Source organism: Thamnophis elegans, chromosome 1 (assembly GCF_009769535.1).
Source record: "Thamnophis elegans isolate rThaEle1 chromosome 1, rThaEle1.pri, whole genome shotgun sequence".
In the NCBI taxonomy this organism is placed as follows: domain Eukaryota; kingdom Metazoa; phylum Chordata; class Lepidosauria; order Squamata; family Colubridae; genus Thamnophis; species Thamnophis elegans.
The window spans coordinates 166,905,416-166,924,817 of record NC_045541.1 but is presented as its reverse complement, the minus strand read 5'-3'; the positions used below and the strand labels follow the sequence as shown (position 1 = coordinate 166,924,817).

The window sequence follows — 19,402 nt, the reverse complement described above, 5'->3', positions numbered from 1 at the left end:
CTCTAAAGGTTCTAAATTTAAGCATATTTATCTGTTGTTCTGTTCAACGTTGCCGCTACTGGGTTTTACAGTGTATTTATGTTTAGGATGGTTCAATATCTTGCTCTAGTTAAAGTTTACAAATTTTGCTGTTTTGCGAGGTGGTATGCAAACAAGCAAATAAAGTCATACTTAGACTGCTGCTTGGACACTGGAAATACTGCAAGAGACCTGCTTGATCAGATCATGGATCTATGTACCGTATTTTTTGGAGAATAAGATTCACCAGAATATAAGATGCACCAAGATTTTGAAGAGGTAAATTTAAAAAAAAATTTTTTAAAGGTCCGCTTTATGCTCCAAAAAAATACAGTAGTTGAGCAGATGGTAGACTCACAGGCTAAATCAGACCCAGAAGTTAAAAAGCAAGGCGGAATAGAACTTTTCGCCTATCATGCCTGGTCCCAGCTCTGAGACAAACTGAGACAGGTGCTTTATTTTAGATACAATGACTAACACCATGTTTCCCCGAAAATAAGACAGAGTCTTATTTTCTTTTCACTCCTGAAATAACACTTGGCCTTATTTTCGGGGAAGTCTTATTAGTTTTGAGGTGCAAGAGGCGGCAAGTTTCCTTCGCTCCCCTTGCAAGGGAGTAGTAGGCATCGTTTTTGCATTCCTGTCTCTGCTGGACTTTGCGCTCTTCTCCGTGCGCTCCTCATGACTGCAATAGACATCCAGAAGCGGCTTTTGGGGCTAATGGAGCCTGGGCTTCCAGCCCGACAGCAACGCCACTTCTGGACGTCTATTGCAGTCGCAAGGAGCGCGCAGAGAAGAGCACGAAGTCCAACGGAGGCAGGAAGGTTCTCGGCATTCCCCAGTCAATTTCGCAGCTTCCCGGAGCACTGAGAACCATACTGCCTTCGCTGGACTTTGCGTTCTTCTCCGCGCCTCCTGGCGAGTGATCAAGCAAGTGAGGATCAGGCTGCCTGATCCTCCATTGCTTGCTTGCTCTTTTGCCCACCCGGACCACTTCGGCGCTCCTCTGATTACCTCCGTCCGTCTGTGCCCGGCAGCTGTAGCGACATCATCAAGATGAAGAGCGAAAGGGAAGAGCCCAGCCGGGAGAAGGCCCTGCCGCTGCTTAGGCAGGGCTCCGAGGCCCCTTCGCTTCCAAGCCACTTCGTCTTGATGATGTAGCCGCAGCTGCCGGGCAAGGACGGACGTAGGTAGCCAGAGTGGCGCCAAGGCAATCCGGGCAGGCGAAAGAAAGAGCGAGCGAGCGATGAAGGATCAGGCATCCTTTGAATTGTTGTTCTCTCTCTAAATATTCAATTTAACTGTACCTTTCACTGTCACTTTTGATTTAGAAGAATCACTTCCAGCTGTGTTTGAGGCTTTGCACACATATTCCGCAGAATCAGTTTTAGTAACTGCTTGGATCTCTAAGAGAGCTGTTCCATTTGCCAACCTGAAGCTGCATTTATCAGAGGATCTAAGCCACTGTTTCTCAACCTTGACAACTTGAAGATGTCCGGACTTCAACTCCCAGAATTCCCCAGCCAGCATTCGCTGACTGGGGAATTCTGGGTGTTGAAGTCCGGACAATTTCAAGTTGCTAAGGTTGAGAAACACTGATCTAAGCTTTCTCCCAGCTTTGAGCCACTGGATCTTAATGGACTGTGATCCAACTACATGGTAAGCAAGTTGCAGGATCTTGCCTTCATCTATTGTCACTGGTTTAAGAGGTAAATCAAATACCGGAGGCTTTTTAGGTTCTGAAATGTGATAACATTAAGAAAGCAAGAGGAGGAAACTAGTTAGATTATCATTCATCTTACATTTTTTTTAAACTACATATCAAGGTAAGAACAATATGATGCAATGAATTAATTCCATTTTTTCAGTACAATTTTTTTAATAGGAAAAAGAATTTTCTGTTTGGTATCATATGGAATTCCGATATTTAGTGAGCATGTTTTAAGATGATATACAAAATGTTTGATATGCAATATCCACTACCTATCTTTTATGCTAAATGTAACATGGATATTGTCAAGATTAAGGTCATTTTAAATGTGGAAAAAAAATGTATGAAAATGGATGAATACTTCTAGCTGGATCATAGATGGGAGACAGTGAAATGAATGTACATTTTATTGGCATACTTTTATCTATAGATGCAGATGCTGGTGAGTCATAAAAATTGCATATATGCATGCATGCATGCATGAATTCTGAGAGTTGAAGTCCACAAATCTTAAAGCTGTCAAGTTTGAACACTCCATGGGTTTTTTTTCCTAAAGGGTTAGGGGTGCAAGGGTCTTATAACTTGACAGCTTTAAGACTTGCACACTTCAATGCCAGAGTTCCTGAGCCAACATGACTGGAGGAGGAATTCTGGGAGCTGAAGTCCACAAGTCTTAAAGCTGTCAAGTTTGAACACCTCTGGGGTTTTTTTCTGAAGGGTTAAGAGTGCAAGGGTCTTGTAACTTGACAGCTTTAAGACTTGCATGCTTCAAATGCCAGAGTTTCTGAGCCAACATTTTGGTTGCTAAGCAAGAGCGTTGTTAAGTGAGTTTCACCACATTTTGCAAGTTGCCCATGCCCACCCAGTCATCTGACCGCCAAGCCACTCCCACCTGGTCACATGACCACCAAGCCACTCCCACCCAGTCACATGACCACCAAGCCACTCCCACAAAGCAGGCCACCCCTACAGAAGAGCTTCTAAAAAGTTTTGAAACCCACCACTTGTAACACCCAACAAATTCACCTTCTATTGCTTTTGGCCCCATTCCTCTTAAAAAATCATCAAATCCTGTCTGCTTTCTAAAACAGACACAGCACAGGTAGAACAAATCCAGGGAAGGGTAGTGGTGGCAGTCCAGCTCTGCCCACTGAAATGCTTAATTCTTGCCCCCAAGTTAAAAAAAAGAATGTGCTGCTCTCAGTCACCAAAAGATAGTTCTTCGTTAGTCTTCTCCCTTTGCATTGCCAGAATGGGAGGAAGAGAGCAGAACGTGCCCACCCTGGAGAAATGAGTCAGAAAAACAGGAAACCTGCCCCCATCTTCTGGCAAGTAGGTGAGAGGCCACAGCCGTCACTCCAGTCAGGGTCCTCCCTTGTCCCCCCATGATTGTCCCTCGCCTCAAAAATCAGGGTTTTGCAAACTGAGCCAGTTTCCTGACACCAGTCTTCCTCAACTTCACCACCGTTCTCACTTCCTTTCACTCACTTGTGGGCTGTGTTTTTTCCATAAGGCTGGAATGAGCCTCTGCACAGCCTGATACTCAACGGGAATCTCGTAGACATGTAGATCCACATCCTCTCCGAGGCCCATTTTCTCCAACTCCTGGGGAAAAAAAAAAGGGGGGGGGTAAAGGTTTCAAAACACTTTGTCACCTAGAACAGGGGTCTAGAACAGGGGACTTGGCTGGGTGGAGAATTCTGGGAGTTGAAATCTGCCAGGCTTAAAGTTGCCAAGGTTGGAGACCCCTGACCTAAAAGGACTCAGAAATGTGTTTTCTCTGTAGCTTCCCCAGCCCTTTGGAACAGCCCCACACCTCAGATTGGAGGGGAGAGGGGCGGTGGCTAGAGGCTGTGAAAACCTGGGTCTTCCCCCAAGCATTGGGCTAGGATGGTGTTGAATCAGGGGGTTAAAGTGATGCATTTTTATGTTGTTGTTTTTATTGGTCGCTGTGAGTAACATATGATGGGTCTGCAAGAGAGGTGGTCATTCAAGTTCTTTAAATTGGCTCTGCAAGCAAACAAGACAGACACAGAGTTCAACGGATAATTAGAACTGCAAAAAAAAAATTGCTACCAACCTGCCTCCCATTGAGGACCTGTATGCTACAGGAGTCAAAAAGGGGGCTGTGAAAATATCTACAGACCTCTCACATCCTGGACATAAAATGTTTCAACTTCTGCCTCAAAACGACATTATAAAGCATTGCACACCAGAACAACTAGATACAAGGACAGTTTTCCCCCAAATGCCATCACTCTGCTTAATAAATAATTCCCACAACAATGTCAATAATTACTAAGACTGTATTACTATTATTCTGCTCTTCCTTCCTAGTATCTATCTCTCCCCGCTTATGACTATAACCATGCTGCGTGTATCTTTAAATTATATTGTTTTTATTTGTTTCCTAGTACGATTTGATAGCTTATTAGTAACCTTGACTATCACTAAATGTTGTAGCATTTTATTCTTGATGTATTTTATTCTCCTTATGTACACTGAGAGCATATACACCGAAGACAAATTCCTTGTGTGTCTAATCACACTTTATCAATAAAGTATTGTATTGTATTGTATTGTATTGTACTGTATTGTACTGTATTGTACTGTATTGTACTGTATTCTATTCTATTCTATTCTATTCTATGATTTCCACTTAGGTCCAACCGTAGTTATTTGGGTACATGGGCTAAAAGGAACTCATAATCTTCAGCGGCCGTCTACTTCTAATTATCAAATGCTGAGCAAGGAGGACTGTTTTATGCTGATTATGCCCTTGATGGTCTCAGCAGGTGGCACTACCTAAATAGGGCTCAGCCCAATTAGGATTTGGCTAGAGATGCCCACGAAAGATCAGAGCTATAATTAGAACCGGGAAGTCAAAGACGCAGGTCTCGCCAAAAGGAAAACTATCTTTTTCTTTTACAAAGAAGAGCATTCTATGAAGTTACTTGGATTAACATTCAACTCAAGGGAGGCTTTAATTTTTTTATTTATCCCATAAAGCATACAGTAGCAAAAAAAAATCATAGCAGCATTAACTGCAGCAAGAAGTATCTGAAATAAGGATGATCCTCCCTCCCTTTCCTCCCATTAAACCAGGTTTTCTCAAACTTGGCAACTTTAAACTGAGTGGACTTCAACTCCCAGAATTCCCCAGCCAGGCAATGATGGCTGGGGAATTCTGGGACTTGAAATCCATTCAGTTTAAAGTTGCCAAGGTTCGGGAAACAGCGCATTAAAGAAATATTTCTTAATTAATCAGGCAGATGTGACTAATTAACATGTAAATCCAAAGAAGACAAGCAAATAACAGTGTTTTGGAAAGGAAGGTGTGCGGTGAACTTTGGGATGGTGGACATCTGGATTGTGATATACATAAGGGTTAAAACCAAGACATCTGGAGGATACACAGATCCCTCCACAAAGAAGAGGGAGTCAAACTATTCTCCAATGCACCTGAGGGTAGAACAAGAAGCAATGGATGGAAACTAATCAAGGAGAGAAGCAACTTAGAACTGAGGAGAAATTTCCTGACAGTTAGAACAATTAATCAGTGGAACAGCTTGCTTCCAGAAGTTGTGAATGCCCCAACACTGGAAGTCTTTAAGAAGATGTTGGATAGCCATTTGTCTGAAACGGTATAGGGTTTCCTGCCTAGGCAGGCGGTTGGACTAGAAGACCTCCAAAGTCCCTTCCAACTCTGGTATTGTGTTGTATTGTGTTGTGTTGTATTGTATTTATTGTATTGTAATACAATGAATTAGTAAAATATACCTGGCAGTTAAAGTGAGGTTACTGTCTTTGATGCTGTAACCCCTGTCATGGCTTTTGAAAGCCAAGGGAAATAATCAAAACCATAAAAAAGCAAATATTAGAATATTTTGGACATGTGATGCGACACCCAGAAAAATATGGCATACTTCCACTTAATCCTCCAAGGAAAGATTGAAGGCAAATGAGGTTCCAGGCAGAAGAACATCATAGCTTCAAAATCTAAGGAACTGGTTTGGACAAAACTCAGCAGCACTTTTTTTGTGTGGCTGTTGATAAAAATAGGATTGCCAACATGATCACTAACATGAGATGGCGGATATGGCACAACAAGAAGAAGGTGCTCTAGAGATGGCCATAAAGATCCTCTCGTATGGGTGGGGAGAGAGGGGGGAGCTAAACAGACAGATAGACAGACAGGTGTGGGTAGGTAGGTAGATGGATGGACAGAGATAGATGGATGGATGGACAGGCAGCTGGATGGACAGACAGAAAGAGATAGATGATAGATAGATAGGTAGGTAGGTAGGTAGGTAGGTAGGTAGGTAGGTAGGTAGCAGTGGTGGGTTTCAAAAATTGTTCAAACCTACTCTGTGGGTGTGGCCTCCATTGTGGGTGTGGCCTCCATTGTGGGAGTGGCTTGCCGCCCATGTGACCGGATATGAAGATGCCGACGACACATGTCAGAACCACCTTAAATTACCTCTCACACAGCACTGGCATGCATAAGAATATGATGTAAACTTATTTTTTAAAAGGCATCTTTGGTTTGCGTTAAAACAACTTCAACTCACGCAATGTTCTGATTGCACCACAAACGCAGTAGTCATCCTTACCTTTCACAGAGGCACTGAGTTTTATAAATATGAGCATGATAGGGTAGAATAATCATATCCAAGGACCAGTGGTGGGTTTCAAAAAAATTTGGAACCTCTTCTGTAGGTTGGCCTGCTTTCCGGGTCCACTGGTGGAACCTCTTTTAACCGGTTCGGTAGATTTGACGAACCGGTTCTACCGAATAGGTGCGAACTGGTAGGAACCCACCTCTGGTAGGTAGGTAGGTGCAGTATAGATGGATGGATGGATGGAAGGATAGATGGAAGGATGGATGGACACAAACAGAAAGGTCTTGAGGACTACCAGTAAAGAACACCCTGGTGCTTTTGCCCTGTAAGATGCAGGCTCCTGAAATAATAAGCGAAACCCTGGGCCACAGTTTATTTTCTGTATGACCCAGTCAAGCCTCAGAAGACTTGGCCTATGGTCTGAGCCAGAATGGGAAGCTCTCCAGCCTCAATGCTGCAGCCCACAAATCAAACTGGATCATATTGCTCAGCAACAAAACTGCTCACTTGCTTCCCCGCCCCCCACTCTGTCTTACTAAGGTGAATAGCAAAAGGCAACTGTCATCGGACAAGCCTTTCAGATTATCCTGGCACCAGACGGGAACGCTAAAACGAATAAGTCACAAGTACAGCCCTCCCCAGCCACAAAAACATTGCCAATTGAAGAAGGCACCAATTACAAATGTGTCTCAGAATCTATCCTGATACAGGATGCAAGGACAACGCTTAGCTCTTAAAATTGGTGGCCACATTTATAGCTGGAAACTTCGGGCTGGGAGATTAAGAAAAAGAGATTTTATAGTTTGGAGGGCAAGCAGGAGAATTAAATGAGAAAAGCAGTTTGGGGGCAGTGGAAAGGGTTAAAGTTCCCCTTCTCTTGCAAAAAAAAGCCTAATCTAATGAGCTCTGAATCTTATATTGATTTTGGAGACAGAGAGAGAGAGAGAGAGAGAAAATCACTAATTCTGGAGGCATCTGGTTGACAAGAGCTGAAAGAGAATAAGTAGCCTGGGGGACCACTTTGGTATATTAGCAACCATTAACCATGAAAGCTAGAGGGAAGCTATATTCAGGGGCAGTCTACCTTAGCAGAGCAGATCAAGGAATGCTGCTGCTGCTGCTTATGGGCTTCAGAGTTGGTGAAAAGACTCACGTGCCTTCATTTTTAATTCTATGAACAAGGGCAAACTGTTTATTTCTTGTCACAATAAGAACTGCAAGTTCAAGAAAACGAAGAGCTTTGCAGCACCTTCTGTGTCTGTTGCATTAAAAGCCATCAGCTTTCGTCTTGGTTGCTACTGGTAATCCTCTACTTATGACCAGTGAAAATGGGATTTACATCCAGTTTTGAAAGTCCAATATCTGTGGTTGACCCCACCACCACCCGTGGTCATGTGACCATGTTTTGGGTGCTTAGCAACCAGCCCACATGTATGGCCGTTTGCAGCGTGCAAACCAGGTGGTGAAATCATGATTTATGACATTTGGCAGAAATTGGTCTTTACTTCCATCTTCTGACAAAATAAAAATTAAAAAATCCTCCCCATTGGGAATAATGGGTTTGTGGAATATCTGTAAAGTTTGCTTTAAGACTGCCACATTCACGTAACAAACACCATACAAAAAGTTAGTAAATTTGGGGGCAGTCATGTGATCTCCTTTACAATTACAATGGTAAGGACTATTTGTACCAGAGGCAAGCAGTGGCTCTCCTGCTTCCAGAATGTATTGATTTTGATTATCTCACCACAACCAAATAGAAATCTCAGGGGTTGGAACGAACTATGCTAAAAGAGTATAAATCTTAGAACTAGCTGGAAATTCTAGTGCCAGCACATTGGAATATCTTCAGGCTAGAAAAGGCAGCTCTGGCGCTGTGCATTAAGCCAACTTTCATGTAGAATAGAATAGAATAAGAATAGAATAAGAATAGAATAGAATTTAATTCTTTATTGGCCAAGTGTGATTGGACACACAAGGAATTTGTCTGCAGTGCATATGCTCTCAGTGTACATCAAAAGATACATTTGTCAAGAATCGTAAGGTACAACACTTTATGATAGTCATAGGGTACTGGCACAAAACATACTAGGAAACGATCAATATAAATTGTAAAGATACAAGCAACAAAGTTACAGTCATAAGTGGGAGGAGACGGGTGATAAGAACGATGAGAAGATTAAGTAATAGTAATAATAATGCAGACTTAGTAAATACTTTGACAGTGTTGTGGGAATTAGTTGTTTAGCAGAGTGATAGCGTTCGGGCGGGAAAATTGTTCTGATGTTTAGTTGTTCTGGTGTGCAGTGCTCTATAGCCATGATGGCGAAACTAAAGCACGCGTGCCACAAGTGGCATGCGGAGCCATATTTGCTGGCACACCAGCCATTCCCTCTGGCGCATATGCGTGAGCCTGCCAGTTGATTTTTGGACTTCTGGAGGGCCAGGGAGGCCGTATTCACCCTCCCCAGGCTTCAGGAAAGCCTCTGGAGCCTGGGGAGTGGTCGTGTGCACATGCCGGGGGGGGGGGGGGAGAGTTGCACGTGCATGCACAGGTGGGCAGGGAGGATAGAATTGGTATGGGCACATGTATGCATGCAACAGCGCACATAATTGAAAAAGTTGAACCATAAGGAAAAGGTTCACCATTATTACTCTATAGTGTCGTTTTGAGGGTAGGAGTTGAAACATTTTGTGTTCAGGATATGGGGGGGTCTTTAGATATTTTCACAAGTCTTTTTGACTTGTGTAGTATACAGGTCGTCAATGAAAGGCAGAATTAAGGCAAACTCCTCCTTTCCTTTGCGGTCAGATAATTTCAACCCCCCCCCCCATTTTATGAAAAGTTTTGTTTCCCCCCCCCCTTACACTTTATTTCAAAATGTTTACGGTTTTACTTGTATTTCGAATGGCTGCCCACCTCACAAGAAGTGACTCTGAGTAGCGTACAGCAAAGAAATAAAACATACATGTCAAAAAAGTCAGTTAAAGAGTTTCAAAAGCGTGAGGCACACAACAGTTTAGATGAGCAAGGGAGCCCCCTCAAGATCTCCTCAGTTCCCTGGGACCCCTCCCCCCCCCAGGCCTGTGATGTAGCCAGGACTTGCAGGACATTAACAGGGACGGGGTGACCTCACTTCAGGAAGGAGAATATTCCTTAATGCGGGTGCAACACAGTGGTGGGTTTCAAAAATTGTTCGAACCTACTCTGAGGGTGTGGCCTCCTTTGTGGGAGTGGCTTGCCGCCCATGTGACTGGATGGGAGTGGCTTGCTGCCCATGTGACCGGATATGAAGATGCCGACGACACATGTCAGAACCACCTTAAATTACTTCACACACAGCACTGGCATGCATAAGAATATGATGTAAACTTGTTTTTTAAAAGGCATCTTTGGTTTGCGTTAAAACAACTTCAACACACGCAATGTTCTGATTGCACCACAAACGCAGTAGTCATCCTTACCTTTCACAGAGGCACTGAGTTTTATAAATATGAGCATGATAGTGTAGAATAATCATATCCAAGGACCAGTGGTGGGTTTCAAAAAATTTTGGAACCTCTTCTGTAGGTGTGGCCTGTTTTCCGGGTCCACTGGTGGAACCTCTTCTAACCGGTTCGGTAGATTTGACGAACCGGTTCTACTGAATAGGTGCGAACTGGTAGGAAGCCACCTCTGGTGCAACAGCAGAAAAGGCCCATCCCGCCGGGTCTTAAGAGTAATTCCCTGAGACATGGGATCCAGAGCATGCCTCTTTGCAGCATGCTGGATCTGATGGGACAGGAAGATGTAATGGGAGAGAGGCAGTCCCTCACACCAGAGGTCCCCAACCCCTGGGCAGCAGCTCACTACCAGGCCATGATCTACTTAAAACTGGGTCCTGCAAGCGGTGGGCTGATGCGCATGTTGAGCTGCACACACACCAGCCTTGCGTAAGGCGACCTCCGTGCGTGTGTGCTGGCCCCCTGCTCACATGGCTCAGTTCCCTCTCCTCCCCCCTTCCAGGCCACCTAGCTGCAAAGTTTGGAGACGGTTGCCTCTGATAACTTATAAATATAATATTTAGGTAGGTTAAAGGTAAATGTTTCTCCTGCCCAGGAGGTGTGCTCATCTGTTTCTTAGCTGAGGGAGCCAGCATTGTCTGAAGACACTTCCGTGGTCATATAGCCAGCATGATTATATACCGAGGCAAATAGAGCGCTGTTCCCTTCCCACTGAATTGGTACCTATTTATCTACTCACATTTGCATGCTTTTGAACTGCTAGATGGCAGAAGCTGGGGCAAGGAATGGAAGCTCGCTCAGCCAATCCTGCAGTGCTCAGCTTTCCAACACAGATGCTCAGCTTTCCAGCTGACAAGCTCAGCATCTTTAACCATTGAGCCATTGCACCTCTAACTAGTTATGTTTAATCTATCTATCTATCTATCTATCTATCTATCTATCTATCTATCTATCTATCTATCTATCTATCTATCATCTACCTACCTACCTACCTACCTACCTACCTACTTACCTATCATCATCTAAATGACTGTGTGTGTGTATGTTCCAGCATAATTCTGAAATGCCTCTAGCAATTTCAACCAAACTTAGTATACAGATGACTTACTCTCTGGAAGCAAATACTGTGGGGGTAAGACACCCCTAACACCCCACGGGGTGTGTGTTCTGTTAAGGTACAGCCTGTTGCATCTTAAAATGGCTTCTACTGTACTGCCATAAAATGGCTTCTACTGTACAGTGCAGTGGAGTTGTCATGGTAACGGCTTCACAGTACTCCACAAGGGGGCTCCATCTGGTAAGGGGGGAAATCCAACATTAGAAATTACATTTGGTCCAGAAATTTTCCCTCTATAAATAAAAAACCTTGGCAACTCCAGGTTATCAGCTAGTAGAACATAAACAACTCAAATAACCTATGCTGTCCCAGACTTGGGAAAGATTTATTAAAGAACATGTAAGTCATCTTCCTCAAGAGAAAGTCCCCTCTGAGACCACAACTCCCAGATTCCTCAGCTATGACAGGTTGGAGAACATGGATGTCTTTCCTACATGATGTCTCTCCCACTGGCCTTCTACTTCTCACTTCCCCAGTGTCTTGGATTCTGTATGCACACCACTTTTTCAGATCCAGCACCTGCTTGTTGCATCTGGTATTTCCAGTTTTCCAGAAATGGATAATAGAGAAGGAAGGTGGAAGAACAGCCAAAGTAAGACTCATTAACATCTTCGCAGATGGCCGATTCCTGACAAAGCCTCAACTTTCTTTTTTCTGGCAGCCGGAAGTATCCAGGATAACTCGTATGGCTGCATCATGAGCAGCCTAGCAGTATCTAATGCAAAACACTTGTCCAGCCAGCTCAATGGGAAGCAGCCTACAGCCAATTTTTTCCTGTCTCCAGCCTGCCAAAGCCATACTCTGCCTGAACTTTCGACAAGATTTAAAATGCTTCATGAAAGACTTTGCAGGCAGGGGAGGAAGCAGAGAAATTCCAAAACATTTTGACATATTTTCACACCCAATGAACCACTCTAAACCTTGCACTTCACTCTGGGGTCTCCACAGATTTCCCTGGGAATGGAAGTACCGTATTTTTTGGAGTATAAGACGCACCGGAGTATAAGACACACCAAGATTTTGAAGAGGCAAATTTTTAAAAAAAGTCTTTCGACTCTGCACACTTCCTCAAAATGGGCCATTTTTCGTGAAAATTGGCCCATTTTTTTTGTCAAAAAACGGCACACATAGCTTTTAGGGGGCTTATAGAATGCTCCTGGGGGCTGGGGGGGCAAAATTGAGCACAAAATGGCTCGTTTTTCACTCATTTCTGCCCTTCGCAGCCCCCAGGAGCACTCTGGAAGCCTTCTAAAGGCTATGCACAGCCATTTTGGTGAAAGGGGCAGGCTTTTGAGAGGCCAAAAATGCTGTATTCAGTGTATAAGACGCACCTAGATTTTCACACACACCCCTTTGAGGGAAAAAGGTGCGTCTTATACTCGGACAAATACGGTAAATATACCACACATGATTCACTTATATTTTTAATAAGGGCATCAAATTCAAAGCAGAAACTATTTCAAGAAAGGGAAACAACATGTGAATATAAAAATGAAGCAATTGAGAATGAGAGAGAAACTATCGACCCAGAATTGCCAGTCCTGATGAATTAAGGATTTTTTTTAATTTAAAAAAACCCAACTCATTCTGCAATATCTGGTCAATGATTCAAGGCAGCCTTCCTCTCATGCCTCTGGCAATCTGGAGTTGCTTGGACTACAACTCCCAGAACTCTGTTTTTTTAAAATCTTTCTTCCAAAGCAAGGGAAAGCAATGATGGCCCCTTCACAACCTGTAGGCTTCAACTCCCACAATTCCTGAAACAGGATGTTTCTGCTACTGGCTCAGGAATTCTTGAAGCCCAAGGTCAAAAAGGGGTCATAGTTGCCCACTTCTGTTGCAGAGTCTCAGACTTGCAGTCTCCAAAGGACACATGTGGATGGAAGATGATGAGAAACATCAGTGCTGAAATCCGCGCTGAAGGCTAGATTGGGAAATTGAAAAATATTATGAATTCCAGCATGACGATGGCAAACCATTTCTGGACTGCTGCCAGATGGGCATAAGGACAAAATTGTTCAGACTTCAAACTCAACACAGCTGAGCTCTTAAAACCGAAACAGATCTGGAAGGCACAGATAGAGAAAGGCTGATTGAAGGGAGAAATGGTTAGGAACCTCAAGGTCGAGCAAGGCACAACGATTCTCAGAGAGAGGGCTAACGACCAGATAACTGCAAGGATGACCACTCGTCACCCACTGGGGGCTGCAGGCGTAAATGGGCTGCCCAGACAAGGCTCGGACCCCTAGTCCCTTCCTTATGAAAGCCAAACCAATTTAATTCAAAGGCTGTCACTTATCTCAAATACAGTAATAAATTCGCTGTGGAGCAGACAGGTAACACATCCGTCCTCACTGAGGGACTGAGTCGAAAGCTGGGTCTGCCTAGCGACAGGGGCGTGGCTTAACAGCTTCATCAGACTCAGTCCTATCAATGAGCGGATGATGTCAACCCAGTCTGGATGCTACCTCCACCACTATGGAGAACCTGCCATTCTCCACCTTTCAGTCAGAACTGAAGAAGCTTCTTGGATGACAAGTGAAACTTCTTCATGGAAAAACAAGAATGTCCAGTTGCCTTTTGAAAAAGCACCATCATGACCTGGAAGACCGAGAATCTCCATGCGGGGGCCCTTGGTGCTCTCTGAGCTTGCTTGTTTTCTTGCAGATATTCCATTACCCAAACTAGGTAACATCTTCAGTGCTGATAAGGAGAGCAGTTTGTTGTCAAGTTTCTTTTCAGGTGGTTCTTAGGGATTCTTGGTTCCACCACAAAACCGCGGTAGACAAAAGCGCACTCGACGAAAGCGCGTACGTGACGTCATCACAGCGCGACGAAAACATCGCGCTGTGATCGATAAATGTAAAAATAAAGCGAAAACCTTACCCTAACCCCCCAAAACCTAACCCTAAACCTAACCCTTAACGTAAGCCTAAATCTAACCCTAACCCTAACCCTTAACCTAACGCTAAACCTAACACTAACCTTTAACCTAACGCTAAACGTAACCCTAACGCTCTAAACCTAACCCTAACCCTTAACCTAACCCTAACCCTAACCCTAACCCTTACCTTTATGTAAATCGGCTTGCTTTAATTTTATTTTTATTTCAATTTTTAATTTTTTTCGTCGCGCTGTGATGACGTCAAATGCGCGCTTTCGTCGGGCGCGCTTTTGTGGACCGTGGTTTTGACGGGTCACGGGATTCTTTGGTTGGGTTTTTTACTGTTGGCTTTTTTGGCAGTTTCTTGATTGGAGCATTGTTTACTTGATTGTTGGTGTGAGGTTAACCTTGGAGTTAATCCATGCTGATCTGGGTGCTGATTGATGGTGGAGAGATGGCTTGGGTATTTTTGTTTCGTTTTGGGCTGGGATAGATGATAATATCTATGTGTCTATTGAAAGCTGATATGTCAGAGTGTCATTGCTTCTAGAACAGGGATGTCAAATTCAATTTCATTGAGGGCCGCATCAGGGTTGTGCTTGACCTGATAGGAGGCAGGGGGTGTGGCCAAGATGGGCATGGCTGGGATAGGTGTGGCCAGGATGGGCATGGCCAACTCTCATTCATCGAGGCTCATTTTCAGCCATGACGGCTCCCTGGGCTCCATTTTCTCTGGCAGAGGGCTGCAGGAGGCCATCATGGCTAAAACGGAGCCTTGATGGGTGACATCAAGCTACATTTTCTCTGTAGAGGCACTGCAACATGGCCCTTCGTGGTTTCCAGGATGGCCCTGTGGGCCAGGTCTAAGCACCCCATGGGCTGGATCCGGCCCATGGGCCTTGAATTTGACAGCCCTGTTCTAGAAATTCCCTAGCATTTTTGGACTCGGCTTGGTCTAGCATGGCCACATTTTCCCAATTGAAACTGTGGTTAAATCTGTCTATATGAGAATCTCCACAGACTTTCAATTAAGGAGATACATTTGTACTATCTAGCATGTTGGTTAAATTCACAAAGCAGTTTTAAATATTTTTCTTTTAAAGTATTTAAATTTTTTTTCCAGATAAAAGTCGGCTTACACAAAAGAAACATCATCTTTATGTGAAGTTTTTGGAGGGAAGTTTTTCTCCCTGTGAATCATGGCTGCATTGTTAAAAATAAAAACGCCTTCGTTTTCTCCACCCAGAATTGTTAATATGGCCCAAATGAGAGACAGGTGCGAAATGCTAAGAATGTTCATTTTTGCCATCTATGATGTCAGGAAAAAAAAATTGAAAACAGAAAAGCAAAAAACAAATAAATTATTAAAGAGCTTTATTCTCATTAGTGCACTATTAAGAACTAGCAGTGTTATAGTACCTGGATACCATGTTAACATTTAACACTGCAAACATTAAACTGCATTATTCTCGGATGGGACTGTGTTTTATGTAAAATACATTTTCTGCTTTTCAGTTGTCTTCCAACGTTTTTCATTGGAAAAGCTAAGCAAGTTCCCAGGAAGAAAAAACAAAATTCTTCACTTTCCTAATTTGAGACTTCCTCTGTCCTAAAGGGATTCTTATGCAAACCCAGGGATTATATGCTTGGGTGACAGTGGATGACAGCTGGGATTCATGCATGAAGCAGTAAGTTGGGGAGAAACTACAAATAAAACAAAACAAAAACTGCCTTTCTAAAAATCAGACCATTTGAGGATTTAATCCAACACTGCTTACTTTGATTATCCAAAAGGAGATAATTCTTCTGTACTTCCTGCTACCCCAAACCTTCTCAATTGCAGGCTTAATGGCAGGTTGCTGGAACTAAAATCAGTATTTTCTGTATACTATACCAACTATTCTTTTTTTAGGCTTTACAACTTACTTACTTACTTACTTACTTACTTACTTACTTACTTACTTACTTACTTATTTATTTATTGGTACGATTTATAGGCCACCCAATCCTGGAGGACTCCGGGCGGCTTACAACGAAGGAAGAAGAAAATAATAAAAAATGAAAATAAAAAATAAAAAACAGGTTAAAATCAACACACATACATTCGTTATGATCGGGGCTGGACCTCAACAATGAGGTCAATAGCCCCAGGCCTGCCGGAATAGCTAGGTTTTAACAGCTTTTCTGAAGGCCATGAGAGTGGGTAAGGTCTGGATTTCTGGGGGTAGCTCATTCCAAAGGGTCGGAGCAGCCACAGAGAAGGCCCTCCTCTGGGGAGCCACCAGCCGGCATTTTCTGGCTGACGGCATCTGAAGGAGGCCCACCCAGAAGATTTAACTCTTTAAATCTTCCCTAATGGTCTTCCCTGAATTGTCAAACCCCATCTTTGGTGGATCTTTTCAGAGTCCAAAGATCATGCTTGACCATCCTATCTCAAGTTGGGTGGTCAAAATAAAGTAGCTCAGGACTGAAATGAGGGCCCTTGGTGCTGAGTTTTTTTGCAGACGTCTCATTACCGAAGTAGATAACATTATCAGTGCATTACCTAGGGTTGGGTAATGAAACATCTACAAGGAAACAAGCAGGCTCAGAGGACCAAGGACACTTCAAGTTTGGTCACCACGATGAAAAAAAGGTGTTGAGACTCTAAAAAAGTTCCAGCAAAAATGATTAGGGAACTGGAGGCTAAAACGTATGAAGAACGGTTGCAGGAACTGGGTATGTCTAGTTTAATGAAAAGAAGTACTAGGGGTGACATGATAGCAGTGTTCCAATATCTCAGGGGTTGCCCCAAAGCGTGACCCGTCAAAACCGTGCTCGACTAACCGCGTCGCTGACATCATCAACAGGGCGACAACAGCCAGCGCGGAGAAAGAAGGGTGCTTTAAATAGCGCTTTGAAAGCAAGCCAATTCAACTTAAGGTAAGCGTTAGGTTTAGGGTTAGCTTTAGGGTTAGGTTAAGGATTAGGGTTAGGTTTAGGGTTAGGTTAAGGGTTAGGTTTAGGGGGGTTAGGTTTAGGTTTAGGGGTTAATTTTAGGTTTAGGGTTTACAGCGTGCTTCTGTCTCCGCGCTGTTGTCGCCCTGTTGATGACGTCAGCTACGCGGTTTAGTCGGACGCAGTTTAGTCAAGCATGGTTTTCTGGTGGAACCGCCCCAAAGAAGAGGGAGTCAAGCAAAACACCTGAAGGTAGAACAAGAAGCAATGGGTGGAAACCAGGGGTGGGTTCCGGTTACTGCTACTGCCGGTTTTCTCAGGGACATGCTGTGCGCGCATGCGCAGTACTAAAGAAAGCAAAAAACAAGATGGCGGCACCTGTGGCAGCGTGGAGAGAACAGGTTTGGGGGTATGGCAGGCCGAGTTACTACCTATTCAGCCGAACCCAACCAAACCAATAGGAACCCACCTCTGGTGGAAACTAATCAAGGAGAGAAGCAACTTAGAACTAAGGAGAAATTTCCTGACAGTTAGAACAATGAATCAGTGGAACAACTTGCCTCCGGAAGTTGTGAATGCTCCAACACTGGAAGTTTTTAAGAAGAGATTGGATAACCCTTTGTCTGAAGTGGTCTAGGGTTTCCTGCCTAAGGAGGGGGTTGGACTAGAAGTCCTCCAAGGTTACTTCCAACTCTGTTAGTCTGTTAATTTGGATGGTTGTCCTTTGAAAGATAAGCAGGACTGCACCTATTTTTGTTTTAATATGGGTCTTAAATTAAATTAGATACATCTATACACAAGCAGAACTGTTCTCCATATAATTAAACAATGTTTCTCGGCTTAAATAGCTGTTTTCGGATGCAGTTCAGGACATTTAAGGGCAGAAGACTCCAGGACTGGAAATTCAGTACTCTATCTTAAACCTTAAGTATAAAAGAGCAAATCGGATATGTAGAATACAAAGAAGCAGAGCATGAAATGCACAATGCAACATATTTGTGGTGGAGGACAAGCTCAGTGCACTGTTCAAACAAGAGAAATTGAACAATTCAGGGCTTTGAAGCTCCTTCTGGACATGAGAAGTGGACTAGATGACCCTCTTTCATCTGACACAGCTGGGTTTCTTTTAAGTTAGGTAACAATAAAGGTTCCCTTCGCACATATGTGTAGTCGTTCCCCACTCTAGGGGGCGGTGCTCATCTCCATTTCAAAGCCGAAGAGCCAGCGCTGTCCAAAGACATCTCCGTGGTCATGTGGCCGGCATGACTAAACGCCGAAGGCGCACGGAAGGCTGTTACCTTCCCACCAAAAGTGGTTCCTATTTTTCTACTTGCATTTTTTTTTAACGTGCTTTCGAACTGCTAAGTTGGCAGAAGCTGGGACAAGTAACAGGAGCTCACTCCGTTACGCAGCACTAGGGATTCGAACCACTGAACTGCCGACCTTTCTGATCGACAGTGTCTTGGCCATCTTTTAAGTTACCACTGTCTTAATTCTTTCTTTTCTTTTCACTGTAGTCCTTATAATTTCTACTGTTCCCTTTTTTTCTTTTGACCGAAGAACACAATAGGTCTGGAAGGGAAGCTGGGATTTGCACAAAAGGGGTTTTAAATTGGTGTGTATGTATGTGTGTGTGTGTGTGTGTATATATATATATATATATATATATATATATATATATATATATATATATATATATATGTGTGTGTGTGTGTGTGTGTGTGTGTGTGTGTGTGTGGTGTGTGTGTGTCTGTGTGTGTGTCTGTGTGTGTGTGTTTTCTGAGGTTTTCACGGGTGTTAGTATGTAGGTCTTTGGTTATTCGGGTTTTCTCCCACGTAAAATTGGAAGTGTCTTGGCGACGTTTTGACGAAGTCTCATTCGTCATCTTCAGGCTTGTTTGCTCGGCATGGAAGCACCAAGCCGAGCAAACAAGCCTGAAGATGACGAATGAGACTTCGTCGAAATGTCGCCAAGACACTTCCAATTTTACGCGGGAGAAAACCCGAATAACCAAAGACCTACACACACACACACACACACACACACACACACATATATATGAACATTTGATGTCTTTTTTTTATATAAGTAGAGACCCCTTAAAAAAAAAAAAAAAGCAGGGTTACCGGCTACTGGAGAGAGGAGAGGCAGGGGCTGTCTCAGGCAAGCAAGTTCCAGAAGCAACAATAATAAATCACATGGCTGGGCCAATGCTCCAAAGGCAATTCTGGGTCTTAACAGTGCATCATTATTGATCCGCGTCTGAAATGCTTGGGATTCATTAGCAAAGGCAGGGGCTGGAAGGCAACGTTCAAACACACCGGGATAGAAACAGGAGAGATGAAGGAGGAAAATGATCCTGGTGAAGCACCAGGCCGAGCGGCTCCTTTTAAAGCAAATGTTCCAAGATTTCGATTCTTGAGGTCTCAAATTGCAGCACAGACATTTCATCTGAAAGCAGAAAGCACTAGACATAACATACTAGCAATCTGTATACAAGGGAAGTGAGGTGGGGGGGGGGGGAAGAAGCCCTCCAGGCAGTCCTCACTTCTGATTTCCCTTTGAAGTTCATAGGGAGGGAGAGGGGGGAAGAGAAACCCAACCTAAC

General features: G+C 43.7%; 1 protein-coding gene across 1 annotated transcript in view; it reads right to left on the bottom strand.

The window, feature by feature from the left end:
* PGPEP1 (pyroglutamyl-peptidase I) overlaps positions 1 to 19,402 on the bottom strand; it is a 39,700-nt gene that overhangs the window by 4,089 nt on the left and 16,209 nt on the right. The window contains exon 3 of the mRNA XM_032238682.1: positions 3,218 to 3,334. Coding sequence (XP_032094573.1) covers positions 3,218 to 3,334 — 117 coding nt within the window. The remainder of the gene's footprint in view (positions 1 to 3,217; positions 3,335 to 19,402) is intronic.